This window comes from Egretta garzetta, unplaced genomic scaffold, assembly GCF_000687185.1.
Source record: "Egretta garzetta isolate BGI_Z169 unplaced genomic scaffold, ASM68718v1 scaffold372, whole genome shotgun sequence".
NCBI lineage: Eukaryota > Metazoa > Chordata > Aves > Pelecaniformes > Ardeidae > Egretta > Egretta garzetta.
In genome coordinates, this window is record NW_009258889.1 from 739,217 (window position 1) to 753,992 (window position 14,776).

At 46.4% G+C, this 14,776-nt stretch overlaps 1 protein-coding gene across 6 annotated transcripts in view; it reads left to right on the top strand.

Annotated features, from left to right (window-relative positions):
• The first annotated feature begins 5,805 nt into the window (after positions 1 to 5,805).
• The window catches only part of MGRN1 (mahogunin ring finger 1), a 48,995-nt gene continuing 40,024 nt past the window's right edge, over positions 5,806 to 14,776 (top strand). For 4 of the 6 annotated variants that reach the window (XR_004841350.1, XM_009634033.2, XM_035889659.1 and 1 more), the window contains exons 1-3: positions 5,806 to 5,883; positions 7,562 to 7,680; positions 10,653 to 10,741. Coding sequence is in view for 5 of the 6 variants with exons in the window: in XM_009634033.2 (XP_009632328.1) it covers positions 7,588 to 7,680; positions 10,653 to 10,741 (182 nt within the window). In the remaining variant the exon portion in view is untranslated. Of the gene's footprint in view, positions 5,884 to 7,561; positions 7,681 to 10,652; positions 10,742 to 14,776 lie in introns of those variants that run through there. The other 2 variants (XM_035889661.1, XM_035889662.1) reach the window with 2 other exon arrangements.

The window sequence follows — 14,776 nt, forward strand, 5'->3', positions numbered from 1 at the left end:
AGGGCCCTGCCCCCGGCTTCGGGGCCTCCCCGGCGGAGAGAACCGATGGGTGTAGCTTCTTGGGCTAAACCTACGGCATAAGGCCGTCTCGGTGTCCTGCCTGGCTGAAGCGCAAGGGTGCGGGAGGGCTAACGCTGCAGCAGTCTGCCCGGCCCTCTGTCAGTGTCCACAGCCGCCCGGCTTGGTCGCTGCCCTTGGGTCCTGGTGGGTCACGGTAGGTGAGCAAGGCTTCGCTTCTCTGCTCTGGAAACGTGACTGCGGCAAGTCGTCGGTCTGTGGCAAGTGGGGCATCTCCTGCTGGGAACGAGGAAGTGACAGCGGAGTTCGGTGAGGATGCGGAAGGAAAATTGGCTCTGGTGGAATATCAGAGGGAAAAATTCCCACATGACTGCCTTCTTTAACTCCTTAAAATGGCAGTGGTTCTTACTTAGGAGCTGTTGGGCTGACATGGCCTATGAGTATTTGTTTTCCAAAGCGAGACGTTCTGAAAACTTAGAGAGTTGTCAGCAGTGCCACTTTTGTGAAGTTGGGATGAGCCCATCGTGACTCACCTTGTCGTAGACTGGCTTTTGAGATTGGCCTGGTTTAACTTGTTCAAAGAGTTTTATTTATTCTCATGAAACAAGTAATCAGGAAAATTCAGATGCTCTCTTCTCCTACAGTTTCCATTTGCTTACAAATTTTTCTAAGTTTCTGTTTTGCTAAGGCTAAAGTCCAGAGCAGCAGTTTGGGTTCCCTCACTCAGGTACAGGTGCAGCGTAGCCTGTTTGTTCAGAGACTCAAGTTCAGTGTGTGTCCGATGACTAGCTGGCTGTGACATCCTCAGGGCTGTGTGATGGAGGGAGCTAGGTCCCCCCTTTTTTGTCTGGATCTCAAATCTCTGCAAGATCTCAAATAGAATACTGCCATCGTTATACCTTGTTTTGTTGCAGGTTGGCCTTCAGCAAGAATGGTGGTGTGGAGGAGATGGAAGGGGGAAACCTGCTTAGAGAAATTCTTCAGCTGTGTTGGCTCTCTTAGCACATCTAACTTGCTTTTTTAGGGCAGCAGGAACTAGTTTCTTGGGCTGCTAGGAAAGGCAAATGTCACTGCTAAGTTACAGCAGGAGTCTGCGCATCCCTTGGATGGCTGGGGGGCTTTCCCAGTGTGGGAGACTGGGTGGACATGAGCTGCCTGGCAAGCTGTAGCTGTGGTGCCATGGGCCCTGCTGGCAATTTTCTTACAGCCTAGAGGTTGCATCTGATTTCTGTTGGCACTTAGACAGGATTTTGTATATGGACTGGATTAATTATAACCACCATATGCAATGAACATTAAACTGCTTCTTTCAAATCATTGTCCTGTTGTTTCTGTACTGTGGTAATTACCCAGACTGGAATTTAATGGTTTGTTGGGTTTTAGCCAATGTGCTTGCCAAGGTAACCCCACCACACACATGGGGTTGGGTCTCTGTGTTCTCGTGTACCCTGAAAGGGTCCTGTTGATCTAGATGCTGCCAAAGCGTGTTCCACGCGTGGTACCTCCCTTGTAAAACTGAACAGCTAATACTTTCAAGCAGCTGATTAAAGAAAAATGTTGGTATTTCCTTTAAAGGCTTTGGATACAATTAGATGTGTGTTAATTTCCTGCTGCACTTGCTTGTGCTCTTTCTGAAAGCATACTGGCTTTAGGCTAGACCTTTCTCTTCACCTTCTTCAGGTTTATCCAACCAGGATCCTCTTGACTTCAGGAAGGAAGAAGAGCTGCTCAAGCTCAAGATCATTCTAGGCAGAAGAGGAGGTCATGAACGCTTCTGAGGTGGAGATTCAAGGAAGGTTACTAAACACCAGTACAGAAAAGGCTGTTAGGATGGCACCCCCCTCCCTTCTTCAGGTGGAGTGTGTTCAGAAGGACGCTGTCCCTTCTGGTCCTACAGTCCTAAGTGTGTTTGTCTTGGGCTGGAAAGATTGGCTATGACTGGTACAAAACTTGACCGTGAAGATGACTGGAAGCGAGTGTGTATGATTTGATTTGATTTCAGGAAGCAAGCTGGAAGTAGTACAAAAAGTTCTTAGGTTAAATGGTTGCTAATTATTTTGAACTTGACACTGTCACTGTAAGCCCTGTACTGCTACTGACTGCCTGACTGGAAGAAGCCAGTTTTCCGTCATCTGTATTAGATGTTTGCATGTGTGCGTGGGAGTGTTAGCCTGACATGCAGGCAGTCTCCTGGCTGCTCAGAGGTTACCCCTGAAAGGCTGGAAGATGTGGTGGGAGAGTGTTACCTGAGGTCACTCATCTGCTGGAGTCTGGTACAGCACCGAGTGCTGTCCGTTGCCTTTTACATTCTTTCCCTCTGAGTCTCTGGTTTAAGCAGATCTTGACTTAACTGCGAGTGTCTGGGCAAGCTGCTGCAGCTCTGGTCAGCTGCCTTCCATGGTCAGTGTTGGTTTGAAGGATGTGGGTTTGCGTTCTGGAGCAAATACACCACCTCACAAGAAGGACATGTGGTGTGAGGAAATAAACACAAAATACAGATACTCTGACTGTAATTTAAGCCACACGTCAGCCTGCCTGTGAAAAGGAGCACGATTACTTTACCAGGTTGTACTGAGTGACGGCACCTTGTTGAGTTCTTGTTTATTGACTTTTGATGTTGTTCTTGCTGGGTCAGTCACGTGCTCTGTGGAGGATCGAGCAGGTTGTTGTGGAATCCACCTTTGTCCCTGTGAGCCAGGGTCCCGTTTAACAGCTTTGTCGCAACCTGTATGCAGTTATGTAGTTAAAAATCCTCTGAAAATCCCCTGCTTATTCCTCCAAACCTCTGGGTATGGATCATCTGCATTTCCACTCCTGCATTTGGGGGGCTGAGGCTGCTGAAATGCTGTAAGGTGACGCCAAGTTCCCTTCTCTAATCCCTCTCCACTGGTACCTTTTAACTTTTCTTGCTTGCTTTATGAACGCTGTGCTGGCATTGCAGATGCCTGACCAGTTGGAAGAGGGTTGGAGGAGGGCCTGGTTTGTACAGAAGAGTTAGTACCCCCATGAAACAGGCTAAAAATGGGTAATCGCAAGGAACAGTCATGATCTTCGCTGTGCTTCTGTGCTTGAAGCAGTAAAACGATCCGTGTTCTTGCATGCAGTCTCATGATGCCCTTATTGCTTTAGCAACCAGTGAGCAATGCACCAGTGTTTTCCGCAGCTCCTTCGTCAGCTCATCTCTTGTTCCAGTGAGCTCATCTGCAGTGTGGAGCAGGGCAGGGAGCACGTGCCCTTGAGATGGCTTTTCTCCTCTGGAGTAGGCTCTTGAAAGAGAATTCCCTGGATGCTTTTGGGAGGAAAAAAAAAGGAGGCAAAGTACTCTCTGAAGCCAAACTGCTTTTGTTATTTGGGAGTGATGCTTTAACCAAAGAAAGAGCAATTTTAAATAGGAGAATACCCAGAGTTGTACGCAGTCCATTCCCTTGTTCTCAACTCACAAGCCATGTGTACTGTGACAGTGTCAAGACAGAAATACATTCCCGTATTTCACATGTAGCTTTTGTTCCTCACCCACTCCGCAAAGCACAGCGGAGCGGTTGTCTCCATTACTGCTGCTGTATCAGCCCAACCCTGCTGGTGACAGCCACCGTCGCCTGCCGTTGACTTGGAGCATTCCCTTCCTGCCTTCTCCCCAGCTACTTGCAAGCACCAGACTGGAGCGCTCATGGGTCAAAAGCAGTTGCTTTTGCTACTTGTTTGTTGCTGGATTATATTTAACCCAGCTCAGAGCCACGTTCCTGTTTGCTACATGATTGATTTTGGTGGCCCAACAGGGATGGGCGATGAGGAAAGCAAGATGGCTTCATTCATCTGTGATGCTGGTTCAGGCTCAGGCTGTGTCTAGGACTGTGCTGTCAGTCCGTCCCTCGGCATGCCGTGGTGGTGAGTGTCTGGCTGAGTAATTAAAAAGGACTCAATTTCTATCACTTTGCTGTTAATTCTAATAACAGTGAGAAGCCTAAAGGGACATCTAATTGCTTTCTGTTAATGAATGCTGTATGATACAGCCCTTGTTTTCATGGGGCTACAGTTGTGTTGTCGACTGTGCTCCTGGCCAGTGTAGGGTGTTGTGTCCCCTGCCAGTGTGTCACTTGTGCATCACATCCATATGTTGGGTTTGCTTGGTAATGGGATTAGTACACTGGGTTAGGGAAAAGTAATTATGACTGGAGCAGTCTGGTGCTTAATGTTGGTGCATTTATGATGATAAAACCCCACCACCGTGTTGGACTAAATGTTAAGTGCTTTGGTGTCATTTGATGCCTTAGAGAAGCCTTGGGTTCCAGTTTGATTTTGCATGGGACAAACTAATGCGTCAGACTTGGCCATTCTGGGTGGCCCAGTGGTGTTTTTCCAGCCACTGTACAGTTTTTCACCACAACAATTTCTCTTACAATCACTGCTTATTTTTCATCTACCTTAGCAGTGTCGCCCGTTCGTGTTCTCTTTTATCTAATGCTCTCCTATGTTTTGTGCTGATTTACTCTGGGGAAGTAAAGCCACAGTTCTTTGCTCTGCCATTTTTCTCGTATTCCGTCCTTGTTTATTTGTGTATGATTCTTTCCTCCTAAGTGTGTTGCTACATTTTCCCGGAGAATTTCTGTTTGTAGCAGTTCTGCGGAAGGTCAATCTGAATATTTTTTGCTTTTCTTTTTTACCTGCCGTAGACGATGGTGCTTAGCATCCCCCTTGTGTCCCTAGCTACAGAGCTCTGTGTAACACCTTGCAACACCTGCGTAAGGTGGGTCAAAGTTGTTTTATAGGCTGGGGGCCATGTGGGAACAGGGTTCAAGAGGTGTGGTATTCTGGCTAAAGCTGTCCTTGTAATGGAGTTGGAGATAGAACCTAGAGGTGGAGCTGCAGCAGGATTTTAATGCATAGAAAATACATTCAAGACTTTTAGAGACACTAAACATTTTAGAGACACTAAAAATCCTAGATGTATGGACGTCACAGTGACGGGAAAACAGGATACCTCAGTTTTTCCTTCTTGAAGTTTCCTCGTCCCTTTAGTCCTTGGTGTGATATTTACAGAAGTGCTTTCTTAAAGCATTTTGTTGCCAACTTCAGCAAACTGAGTTGCTTGTGACAGTGGCTGAGGGGAATAATGCATGACTTTGGTCTTACTTTGAGAGCTCTGAACTTAATGTGTTGTGGTAGCAACTGGTTTCTGAAAGCTTGCAATAGAATATCTTTTTTTAGCCACTAAAAACCGTGTTACAAATTTGCAAAGACAGTTTGCTGCCACCCTTGTTTGTTAGTTTTGCTGTTGAGAGCTTGTGTATGCGGTGGCTTTTGTATCCGTAGCAGCACTGGGGGAACCCAGGGGTATTCTGCTCACCAGTCTGTTCCCCTCTGAGCTCTTCAAAGTGATTTTCCTCGTGTTCTTTGTGACTGGCACTGACTATGTTTCTTGTTTGCCTCTTTCACGTTGCAGGAGGTGATTTAGCAGGAAGGTGAAGGGAGCCTTCAGTCTGAACGTGGAATTGAAGCTGTAGTTTCCAGTTAGATAAGTGCCGCTGTTTTGCAGCGGGTAGCATGTGTTTGTAAGGAATTCTAACAATTTGTTAGAGATCCCAAAAGTAGTTCTTAGTGGAGCAACGGCAGTGTGGCAGGTGCCTTGAATATGCTAGTTACGCATCTCGGTGTCATTCCAGTTGTACCAGAGACCTTTTCATCCCAAGGTGCCGGAGAGGCTGCCTGGCGATGCTCTCCCGGACAGCTGGCTCCCCACAGGCACGGGGTCTCAGTGGTGGCGATCATTCCTTGCCTGTTGCGGCTCTGCGTCCTCTGCATGTGGGATGCAGAACTTCTTCCATGAAAAATGTCTCCTCTGAATTTGTGGAATACAGGTTTACCAAGGTGGGTTGAGCCCCAGGACGTCTCGTTCATGGACTATAAGGGAGCTGTCTGACTCTGATCCCAGCTAATCAGCTGCTGCGGTACGGAGACATCCTGCACAAGAGTTGTCTTCACAGTTAATCAGATAAAATGCTCCAAAACACAATCCTACTTGACCCATGTAAAATGAGGAATCTATGCCTAAACCCCAGCGTTTGTCATGCTTTGCTGAACCTTAATATAAGCATAAACCACCGCAGTGTATCTTGGGTGGAGAGGCTGTATCAAGCTAGCTGTGCTTGGAGATTATATGCAGATTAGTTTTGTAATTTGTTGCTTCTGGGAGGGGTGGGAAAAGGCTGCCTGTCATTTGGAGCACCTACATTTTGTTACACGGATTCTGTAGGACAGACTCGGGGTGGATTCTGGACCTGCGCTGAAATTGATTGTTGTATCTGGAAAGAAGGATGTGTTTCTGTAATATAAACATCTGGATGCTTGTAAGCTGAGCTCAGCAATAGCTGAGCACTGCCATCTGTGCAGAGTAAGAAGAGCCTTTCTTGAAGCATAAAGGAAAAAAGCCTTAATGGAAAAAGCAGAGCCATTCATGAAACCCCTTCCATTTCAGAGTAAATCATGCTTGCTCCTAGCTAGAGGAACTGCAAATCCTTCCATAATGCCTCCATAACCATTACTGCTTCTGTAATGACTCGTTTTAAAACAGATTTTATGCTGTCTCTGCATTGCACCTAGGGAAGCAAATGTACGTTTGGCTCAGTCCTTTCATCATGTGCGTGAAAAATCCCCACTCTGAAACTTCAAGGGAAATGGCTTGGGTGGAGCCTTTTATTTTAGTTCTCTCCTGACACTTACTTCTCTGAAACTGTAACTCCGTGAAGTTCATATTTGAGAGTGTCTTTCTAGGAGGAAGCTGCATTTGTGGTGCTCTCATACATCTGAATCGATTCGGTTGACTTTGCGGTTAATCCCGTGCTCCAGAATCCCAGTGACCTTGCACACACTGCGTCTCCTGAAATTTGCACTATAGTGCATCACCTTAAAGATGAATGAAACAAATCTGCGGTGAAGCTTTCAGAGCTGAAGTTCAGTTTAGTCAGTCCCAAGGTTTATCTCTTCCAGACGTCCACGTTTCTGCATTTAGAACTGCCAATATTATTAATTAAATTTGTATCAAGGCATATAGTCTCTAGCACTCGCAGTAAAGATTTTGTGTGGTTCTCACCCTGGGATATGGGAGTGAAAGAGGGGAGGGAGGGCAAACTTTGCCCAACAGGCTTTGCAGTGGGAGGAAGCCTCGTCCTTCTCTGAGCAGGTCGGTGGTGTTTGTGGGATGGGACTCTGCACTGGGGGATGGAGAAAAGAGGAAGAGTTCATCAGAACAATATTGGAAAGAGCTGACTCTTGCTGCTCCCTGTCCCTTCTCTGGAAAACAAGTTAAAACAGAATTGTCTCCACTGTAATGATTTATTCTAGGGTTTGTTTTGTTCCCCCCCCCCCCCCTTTCTACTGTTGACAGTGGCCATCAGTAGTACAGGGAAGGAGTGAGCTAGCAAGTATTTTCTATGTCTTGTGCTCTTTTATACTTGTGAATTAAAAACTGCACAGACCAGCTGTTCTCTGGGAGCACTCATTTAGAGGTTTTTTTTTTATTCCCCTGTGTTTTTTTTTTTTTTTCTAGGAAACTACTTTGCAAGTCACTTCTTTATGGGAGGCGAGAAGTTTGACACCCCTCACCCCGAGGGCTACCTTTTTGGCGAGAACATGGATCTAAACTTCCTTGGGAATAGACCTGTTCAGGCAAGTTCCTATATGCTGTCCATTTTACCCTTTTGTCTTTTGCCTGGTTTGGAAAATCTTGAGTAGGGCTTATAGAGGAGGGTAGCACAGACCTAAGAGACCCTCGCTACTTGGGGAGTGTCATTCCAGTCTGAGGTGCAAGAGCGTTCCCCCACCCCGTGTCCTGGCTCACCAGCTGCTGTAGCTGTTCAGATGCAAGCAGAGTTTTTCTAAGAAGCAGTATTCACCTTCTAGGCTTATTTTCAATTAGGGCAGAAGGAAGAAGTAGTGGCAGAAGAAGGACAGGGCCTCAGGAGCACAGATTTTGGGACTAATTCTTTATTTTTTGCCTGCCCGAGTGAGTGTAAAACATGCCGCAGAGAGAAGGCTGGGAAGCTGATCCACTCTTGGAGCCTGAACTTCACGGGGCTCCTGGGCATGTCGGATGGATTCCAGCCAATGTTCAGTGCATGCTGTTCTCTGTATAAAGAAGTGGCCTGACTGGGCAGTGTTAAGACAGATCTTGATATTTGGTGATTTTTTTTGTTCACTTTGCAACCTAGGTGGGCTGCTCAGAAAGTCTTTCCTTTAGTTTTCCCCGTTGGAACATGGAGGTATTTCTGGAGTCACAGGTGTCTTATAAGACTGTGGAAAGCTACCTGCTCAAGTGATTGGCTGGTTCTTTCATTGTGAACAGGGAATAGCGCTGTTGTGGGGGACAGGTAGGAATTACATGCAAGTGTTATGTTTTGGATTTCTCTTGCATCTCAGAACTGCTTAAAAAGAACCAAAAGGTAACAGAGTAGGAGCCATTTGGAGATGTTTTCAGGGTGCTGGAAAGGGAAAAGAGCTGCTTGCTTTGCCAGCTATTTTCCTAGTTGCTTCTGCAGCTTCAAAACATGCAAATGAAAAATTGATGTCGTGATTCTCATCTTCAGAAAAACTGTGACTATTAGTTAATTCATGCTTGTAGTGCTTGGAGGCAGTTCAGCATCACCCCTGTTTTACAGATGGGGGAAACTGAGGCAAGATGAGTCGATGTTTGAATTGGACCAGTGTCAAGCACATTCTGCTTTCTGAGTTGTCCTCAGGCTGTGCCATTGGTCTTCTCAGCACCACAGTTAGTTAACAGGACCCTGCAGGGTAGGGCAGGGGAGAATCCGGAAAGCCCTTGTTCAAGCAGAAAGTGTAGTTGAGCAACAGAATTAGGAAGGAGGGACTTGAGATGGAAATTGTTCTGGACATAACAGTGCTATGCAGACATGGGGATGCTCATCATGTACCCTACGCCATGTCTGTATACAGGCCCTGTGCAGGACAGTGGTTGAAAGCTGACCACTTCTCCTTTGCTCTGTGACTAGCAGCTGCACAGCGCTCCAACAAAAGCAGAAGATGCAGCTGTTAGCTAAATATCCGATGTGCCTATGGCTGTAGGGATTAGCCTTGCAGAGCTAAATTGCCTGCATGTCTCAGCCTGGGTTTCCTTGCAGACATCCCGGCACTGAATTTCATAATTTCTTCAGAGGGGAGTGGGTGAGAATGCTATTAACACAGTGGGACGTTTGCCAAATAGGTTTAAGAGAGGGAGGCTGTCGTGGTATGTAGTTTGCCTATGTAAAGTTAATGCCCTTTGGCAGCTCTGATTAATCTTCAAGGAAAAAACCGCTTGAACACAGAGCAGCAAAACTGCTTTCTGGACCTGGGCCAAGTTCTCGCTTTGGAGTAACTGAGGTCTTGACTGCTCTGTGTAGAGCAGTGCTACCAACCACAGTACCGAGCAGTCAGGGTGCAAGGAAAGTAGTTGCTGCTGCCCCGTGAATTCTCTGCTGCCTATGGTTGTGGCACGGGGTCTTCTGTGGCATCCTCGTGTCGGTCAGGAAACACGTTTTCCCTCAGGGTCTTGCTACTGCCCCACCAATACATTTCTGTGACTTGAGGGGACAAGTCTGAAGGGTTGTGTCCTGGAGCTGCCCTGAAGTCCAGCTGCAGCAGCATTTGGCTGCCTGTTGAGCAGGCTCCTCATTTCCAAGAAAGCATGTGTATTGGTGGTCCCTGTTACCGTGGCTCCATGTCAGTCACTCTCTCTACATCACTGCAGGGCATCTGGTAGATGTGTGTTTGAAGGACCCCAACCCTAACGAGGCTGCGTGGTGGCACTGTTGCTTGATGCATTCAGAGTAACCTTCTGCTGGAAAGCCTGTCCCCTAGCTCTGTACCTTTGTGTCGTGCCGTTGCTCTGACTTGGAGCACAGCTGTGTCTCCAGTCTGAGCACCTATCAAACTTGGCAGTTGTGTGAGTGGGTGTTTCACCTTCAGACTTTGCTGAGCAGATGGGAGATCCAGCAGGCAGGTCTGCAGCTGTACAGGTTGCGGTTTCCTTTGCATTTCTCTCTGGAGATTCTGTGACCAGTAAGGAGAATTACAGTCTGAAGCATTATTGTCCTTTATTTAAAAGACAATCTGTGAGAGAAGGTCTCTTGACTGTAGAATAGAATGAGGCCCCCTATCCCTGTCTCTTTCTTTTCCAGAACATTTGCCCCATTGTTTCAGAATAAAAAGAGTTTCCCCCAGTAATCCAGGGCTTCAGCATGCTGATTAGCAGTCAAGTCACTGTTTGCATGCTGTAACACACATGAAAGAGCTGCATTTCTTCTGCTCAAGCTGGATGTGGTTTCTTTAGTGGAAATAAAAGCTTGTGAGAGCAAGGCTTTCCAGACCGAGGATTCAGGGTGCAGAAAAAGAGCTTGTGAAAATGCCCTTTCTTAAAGTGCGTACTCCCAATATGAGCTGTTGCTGGGCCAGAGCAGCATTTTCACCCTGACACATGCTTAGTTTATCTGTAAATAGAATTCTTTATTACTGTTCGTTGTGGCTGTTGTACTGAGTACATTTACAGGCAGATGTTTCTTGGTTTGGGTAAATTGTATGCCAGCTAACATGCTGCTACTTCTTATAGTATAATAATAGGATAATTATTTGCCTTTTTGTTCCAGTTTCCCTATGTAACTCCAGCTCCACATGAGCCAGTGAAGACACTGAGAAGTTTGGTGAATATCCGCAAAGACTCCCTCCGACTTGTGAGGTACTGCTATTGCCTGAACCTTTCATTTTATTCAACCCAGCGATCTGTCATCCAGAGCCAAACAGTATTTGATAAGGTTTTGGAGAAACAGCTGAATTCCAGATCCTTATTGCTAGATATGTCTAGAGGTTTCTGCGTTCCCTTGTGATCAGAGATTTCAGGTGGTTTATAGGCTCCTTATCGCTGGACTTGAGCAATCTGTGTTTCCAAACAGGACCAGCAATGTATCTGTCTCTACAGGACAGACTAGAGTGGTAAACAAAGCCATGAAATCATTAGCATGAACGGAAGATATTAGTCAGTCAATAAACCCTACAGACAGATTCCTTTCTGGATTCTTGTGCAAGGAAAAGCCAGAAAGTAGCTGATTCTGGTGCAAATCACAGGCCAGGAAGAGTGATTGGCCTTGAGTGAAACTTCCTTGGGTTTCTCCTGCTGCCAAGATAAAGTTTGGTCCTAGTGTTATTCATTCATTTAGATGGCTTATGGCATAGGGAAGGAGGTCTGGATAATCATGGAGATCGGTTACCTTTCGCTGCTCTGTGCTGAGATCTAACACAACACTAGCTGGATTAAATGCAATGGCTAACACTTCGACCTGCGGCTGCCCTCTTTCAAACAGATGGCTGAAGTGCAGGGGCCCAGCATACAGTGCTTTGTTTTGGTCTGAGCGACTGGGCGAATGTCCAGGCAGAGCATTTCTCAAAGATCCTTGAGTCGCTCTGAATTCTGCATTTCAGGCGCTGGGCTGGAGTACTGGCAGGGGGCCAGCTTCAACTCTCAGCCAGGGTGGTTCTTGAGAGCATGGTGTAACGTGAGTAATTTGAGTCATAAACACACAAAACCCTCAGTTTGTTTTTATGTGACAACTGAAGGTTGTTTTGGTTTGGTTTTGTTTTTTTTTTTTTTAATGAGCAATACCTGTGCTTTCGAAACCGATCGAACAGGAAAAGAAGGAAGAACGTCTGAAAAAGTAACGATTGGTAAACTGTTCTGAATGCTGTCTGGCTTTTTCAGCTAAAGGGGGAAGTACTTCTCTAGGAAAAAGTCTTGTTTTCCTCCCACACTTGCTATGGAAAGGGTATTTTGTTCTCCTCGCAGGCATCCACGTAAACAGTGTAACATCTCTCAGAAGCCAAATGGGAAGTGGCTTTTTCACTGGGAGAGGCCTTGCTGTGAATGGAGGAGTTCGTGGGGGTTAGTGCGTACTGTTCTGTCATTCTGCTTTCTGTGATTGTGCGTCCTGTCCCCCCCAAGCAGAGTTGCAGCTCTGGACTATTTGAAATGTAGTGTCCCTGTATCTTGTTAGTGTCTAGGTTTGCATCCGTCTAATTCCTGGTACTGTTGGTTCTTTCCCTGCCTCATGAGCTCTTACAGGTTCTTGTGCTGCTGCGGCTGTGTTAGTGCTGACAACAACGCCCCCAACGTTTCTCTATTTAATTTTGTACTGATGTAGACCCCAAATGAGATTTTAATTGCCTGTCCCCAAGGGCACATTCAGTCTCGTGCTTTTCTACCGTTCTGGACTAGAGGCTTTTCCTTTCTTCCTCTGTGCACGTAAAGACACTTTGTGCCCTCTCCAGCTTGGCTTATTCACAACCAGTGGTTGAGGCTCGCACATTCTTTCCAGAACTAGTTCCAGAACATCACCACCTCCTCTGCCAAATAAAATGATGCCAAGCCAAGTGTCTAGGTGTAAAGTAGGTTCTGATGGTAAAGTCCTCACAAGCTTTTTGTTTTTCCTTGTGTTTAATTGAAAATTCATTGTTCCCCTGTGAAGAGCGTGTTGATCCATAATTTGGAGCGTAGGGCTTTACGGAGGAATATGAGGAAATGTCCACTCTGGGCTTCCTGCCCAGCTCTGCCCAGACAGAATTCTGAGCTTTGCCAAATCCTGAATACTTACAGCAGCTTTGGAGGGAAACAGTAAACCTGTGGGTATTGGTGTTGAAGTTCTGAGTCTTCAACACCTCATGCAAGTGCTTGATTTCTAGCAGGATGAGACTCTGTGAACCTCAGAGGAGGGTAGCATGAGTTTTGCTGTTAACCACTAACAGAAAAAGACTGCATTGTGTCTGTCTGGTGTTCCTCTTTTGGCCCTGGATTGGAAGCTTTATTTCAGAGCTGAAGTACCTGACAGGCTGGTACTGGCTGTTTACTCTTACCTTGAAAACACTTCCAGTTGCAGGAGGAAGGTAACTCACGAGGCAATGTGTTTCATGGAAGAGTTGCATCCTGCGACAGCCTCTCTGCTTCAGCATTGGCTTTGGGCTTCAGATAGCATCCTGGAACAAAAGTGCTGAAGGAATCAGCAGCTGTAGTGGTTTGGGAATGTGTCTGTAGCAGCAGTGATATCATGGAGGGTAGTGAGACCACCGAGCATTTTGGATAAGGGCCTAAGAAGGTGTATGGTAGGGACCAAGGGGAAGCAGGTGAGTCACTGTGAGTGAGAGAATGGAAATCCCTTCTCTTCCCTCTCCAGCACAGAGGGGCTGACCTTGGTCCTTGGAGCTGTTCAGCCCACGGTGGAGGTGGTGATGGTGAGGGTACTGGGACTGCCTGCTCTGCAGCCCTGGATAGCGTTAAAACTGCACAGATCTCTGCAGAACCCCCAGACAGGAAAGCCTCCATTTGCTGATCGTCTTCTCCCATGAAAGTCAATGCTGATAGAGATGTCAGCTAATTTATACTTCATTTAATGCCTGCTCTGACACTGTTGTAATGTGTATCTCACAATACTAAGTTAAGCAATACTTAGCATTTATCCTGCATGTCTAAGTTGTTGGTCAAACTTTTTAATCTCCTCAAAGGACGAAATTGGGTTCGACTTGACCTTTTTCTATAAAATTGTCATGGCTGCTGTTAATTATACTTTTATATTTTAATTCTTTAACAGACAACCAAAAAGTTCCAGCATTTCCATTGCTTTATCCAGAAGTGATGTCAGACCAGGTGGCCTCAGCTCCCTTGGTCATCCTGCTTTGCCTTTTTCATCATAACGTTGGATCAGCTATTTGTTCTCGAAGGTGGTCAGTCTCTTCTGCTCTATACCCATGATTGTGATTAACTTGTGTGCATGACCAAAGGGCACACCTAGCAAAGTCACTGATTTCTAAATTTGTGCATGCATCTGTGGCCACCTCACATCAATGCTGTCTGTAGGGCTTGACTAAATGTACACTGTGAACCTCAAGTGCAGGTGGAGACAGAAGAGCTCTTGAACCACCTGAACCACTCCTGAACCACCTGCTTGTCTGCCACGTCCCTTGCAAAGAAAGAAGGAATGCGAAATGTGCAATTTTTGTCTTGTTACTTCCCTGAAGTTACATCCCACTGTTCCTGCACCTTAAGGTGGAACATGAGACGTTTCTGCCTCTCCAAGTATGCACTGAAGTAGTCTTTGCTTGTTCCTTGGTCCAGCTACCAGCTGGCATAGCTGCTTATGCAGTCTTTTCTCACCTGAACTCCTTGCTATGTGGCAGATGATTTTCTTAACCTCCAGCACCAGGCGTGTTGCAACAGGAGGATGTGTACACAGCCTTGCTGTGACCGTCACCATTTAGGCACGTATACCTTGCCTGCTGCTCGAGTGATGCTGTTCCAGGCAGACAGGGCTCTGGCTCTCGCTCTCCTACTTCCCTGCAGATGCATCCTCCAGAAACCTTCTCTCCAGGCACTGCAGTTGGTAGTGGCCCCTCAGTGGTTTCCCAGGGCAACATATCTATTCTAGTCTAGGTTTAACCCCTTTTCTTCTTGAAAGGATGGAAATGTGTTCTGAGTGCTGGCAGGGAGGTACAGAGGTGAAGTTGGGAGCAGGAGGGTGATTTGGGAACCCGCATGCTTTTTGTGACTTCACTGAGAGGACAAAAGAGGCAGTAGTTTTACTGATGACATGTTGCTTTTGCGTGATCTGCCCCCACCCCCAGGTCTTCAAGCTCTTTACTTGGGGCTATTATAGGTATCTAGATCTGTGCTGTCAATCTGTAATGCATGCATGTGCCGGGCATCTCTATTTTAATACGTACCTATATATGC